The following is a 3,707-nucleotide window of genomic DNA, read 5'->3' on the forward strand; positions in this document are numbered from 1 at the left end:
CATGTAGGTACACTGTAACAGCGACACATTAAAATAAAGTGTTGCCGATGAATTTCCCCAGTAATGGACAATAAAGACTTCTATTCTAGCCTACACGTCACATGTAGCCTACTAGAAGTGATGTTTCAGCTAGAAGTGATGGTTCATAAATTAACCCTCCAACTTTGCTGATGCACAGAACAGGTGTGCTGAGCTTTGCTTTTGGCTCTTCAAAGTGTTGTAAATAAGGTGGTGTAAGTAGCCTACAGTATAGGCAGGTGGTGAGACAGGTCAAGAAATATGGTGCAGTACTATACAGTTGATTTTCAGAAGGTGGTTTAGAGTAGTATAAATGAAATATAAATATGTGCACTGTATTACCTTATAAGAGCAGAATAAATATGGCTATGAATAACAATGTCAGTTGATATTATTTTAAACGTTGGTGACACTACATTAATAAGGAGAGTAGCAATAATAAACAATAATGTGAATGCAATATCAATGGGCAATAAATGGAAATCAACAAATACTATAACATGCAAACAATGACTCAGAACAGCCTAAGTGCATGGTGAACAAATATGTCTTTACACCCCTGTAGACAGGTGCATGCAAAAACACAGAAAGCAGACAAGGATTTTGTTTTTATAACACATGTAATAAGCAATGAACATTTGAAGACGTATTGTTTTGTTCTTCTAACATCAATAGTAGTTGTGCAGAGGTTGTAACATAATGATAAATACATGCTGCCTGTCACATTATGAATATATACCCTGTCTTGTCTTGTACATCAGAAGCAGCAGCACTATGCTATTACATCGTTCACCGTAGGGACTAATATGAGGGAGACTGAGCTGCCAATCTCTCTTAACAGGTCCTGCACCATATCTACAAATATCTGTTCTGCTCTGCACAAACATAAGCAGGGTCTGATTTAGCGTGGCAGAGTGCTGATTGACAATAACATGGTTCCCTGCAGTGTTTGGTTGATTCCCATTGATGTTTGTGGGTTCTGTTTGACTGTACATTTTATGTGTGGCATCTCATTCCTCAGTTGTCTAACATGTTTTCTGACGGCCACTGATTGCATTAGCAGCTGAAAGACCAACTTGTAACAAGGTCCCAATTGTGGATACACCCATTAACAGTCCTTGCGACCAATGAAATCCGGATCAACTACACACTTTTGATTGATTTTCAACAATGAACAGGTTAGTTTAGTGTAATATGTCCAGCTCTCTCCCCCATCTTAATAAGTCAACATTATATGATATGACCCTATTTTTACATTATAGCCTACATATGTTATAGCCTAACCCTTATCTATAGGTGACTGATGAGATTCATGTTAGCATATATTTATTGGCGACACAATTAATATTGGAGCTATTTCACTGTCGCAGACACAGACGTGCTTGGTAGCCTAGGCTACGTAGTCATAGGCCAACATGAGACTTAAGCCCTCGTGTCGTCATGACTTAGGTTAGCCTATGTTCTTACTGTTGTTATTATCTGTAGGACATATTGTCTGTGGAACACAATTGTAGGCTAGGCCTATATTTGATTTTCAGTAAGCTTATATATCAATGATAAAGCTTTTTTACTTTTTTGGTGTAATTATTTAGTTTTTTTTTTATCTATGTAGGCTATTTCTTTAATGTTACATTATTATTTTGTTAATACATGGAATAAATCACCACAAACACACGCGACTGTAGCCTATGAGCTTCTCCTGTAGCCTACCAGGCTTGCGCAGCGTGGCTAACAACGCCCCTAAAACAAGTGTAACCGTCGGCTCCTCGAGGCTTATTACTTAAACGAAGTTACAGCAGCTATTAGGCCCGAGGTGCAGTGAAATGGCGTCATCTGGTGGTCATACAATTCACCCGCTATTAGACCCGAAGTGCAGAAGTGGATATTCAACCACGCCATCCTTCAGGTCGCAGCGACACGTAGGTGTACTTTATGTGCTGTGTCATGCTGCCATCTAGTGGTTGTGGAATATTTAACACCCATTATAGTTCTGGGAATAGATGTGCCCTCGAATAAATGTTACACTTTGTTACAAATTATTTGGGTAATCCATCTGATAAATTGTGTTTTTCTTTTTATACTTCGTACCTTTATAAATTAAAGTGTATCATTAAGGTACCTTTTTCAATGTCATTACTCTGACATTCGACATTAGTCGACCATAAATTTGGGCAGTGGGCACATTGTTAGGGGTTGACATTTTGCATAAGATTTCTCCACATTACTTGATCCAAATTCTGTGATTGTTGTTGTATAAATGTTGTACAATTATGTAGTTTCGTATCAAAGTGGAATGGTGGTTTTCATAAGTCAGCGGCGTTAGTTTGAGCACATAATTGACGTTTTGTTTACATGTGTTCAATGTAAGTCAATGGGAGCCGGAAATCCATAAATAGCGGCGTCCAAAGAATCTTTTGCCGGATAGCATGACGGCGGTGTCAACGTTACCTGGTTGGCTAATACTTTTTAGTTACACAAGTTGATTAACAGGCTACTTATCGAAACATTCCCCCCCAGCGTTAGGCTAACGTTACCTGTGTTGCTTTCCAACCACATAATAGCTTGGCCAACTGAGAGGAAAACTGGTTTTAATTAGCCTGCAAAACAAGGGCCAAGGTTGTTATCGCTAGCAAATCGGCTTTGGAGGGAGTGAAGGCCGAAGCTCATTTTGACAGGTGTCGCGACTGACTAACGTTAGGGGCTAATGCTATGAGGCTAATGTTAGCAAGCATCCAGTAAAGGAAGAATAACATTGTCAGCTAGCTCCCGATAGTTAGTTTTATGCCATTGGTCAATGGTTGAACAAAAATGACGTTTTAGTATCTTACCAAAAACTCTTATTAAAACCCTCCCAGCTGTCCCGGCCCATCCAGTCCCAGGATCATGGTAAGAATTAAAAATGGCGTCGATAATAAAGATGCACGGTACGCGGAGTGCCACATCCAGTACGGCCAAGGCCTGTTGACCGATTCGGACGTTAGTTGACGCCATGGCAGAGGCCGCTGTCCCAGAGGGACTAAGTCTTTCGAAAAGGATATTCCAATAACTTAGTTTTTCAAGAGACCGTTGCTTGTTACTACTTTGGACACGTTATTTTACCGGATCCCCATGATCCGCCATCTTCGCTTTCCTCCTGTTGCTATGCGAAGAACGCGGAAGTAAGTGGCGCTTTTGAATTCTACGTGACGTAGATTTCGACGTAAGGTGTGGCCCTGGTGTCTGGTGTGGCCATGCAACTTTTGACATGCACTTTGTTATTTGGGGGGCTGATGTTATGGGATTGGGGTGGGGATGTGTAGTCAATGTCTTATACACTTAACAGTTAAGTTTTTACTAGAGGTAAGGAAGTAACTTTGGGTGGGACATTTTTATAAATGGCCTGACATTGTTATCCCCTCACTCTTTTGGTTGTCAATACTACTTCTGAGACAGAGGATGAATTTTGACTGACCACAGGCACCAGGCTTGGAATTTAACCATTTTAGGGGCAAGGCCACTTGGCCTTCAGTTGGGCATATTTGGTGGGGGGCACAAAGGCCACATGTCAGGGCACCAAGGCCAAAGTTAACTATACAGTAGTATGCTATAAAAATGATCAAAGTTGTATTCACTGCAGTAGACCTGCATCACTGTATGAAACATTACAAAAACATAAAACATGACATATTACATATAACTGTAAATCATTT

The 3,707-nt window shown here is 40.2% G+C and overlaps 1 protein-coding gene across 1 annotated transcript in view; it reads right to left on the reverse strand.

Moving 5' to 3' along the window:
- The window catches only part of LOC121695861 (E3 ubiquitin-protein ligase RNF139-like), an 8,912-nt gene extending 5,641 nt beyond the window's left edge, over window positions 1–3,271 (reverse strand). The window contains exon 1 of the mRNA XM_042077025.1: window positions 2,847–3,271. Within this exon, the coding sequence (XP_041932959.1) occupies window positions 2,847–3,009 (163 nt within the window). The 5' untranslated portion in view covers window positions 3,010–3,271. The remainder of the gene's footprint in view (window positions 1–2,846) is intronic.
- Between the last annotated feature and the right edge of the window lie 436 nt (window positions 3,272–3,707).

The sequence above is a fragment of the Alosa sapidissima genome, chromosome 21 (assembly GCF_018492685.1).
Source record: "Alosa sapidissima isolate fAloSap1 chromosome 21, fAloSap1.pri, whole genome shotgun sequence".
NCBI classification, from domain to species: Eukaryota; Metazoa; Chordata; class Actinopteri; order Clupeiformes; family Clupeidae; genus Alosa; species Alosa sapidissima.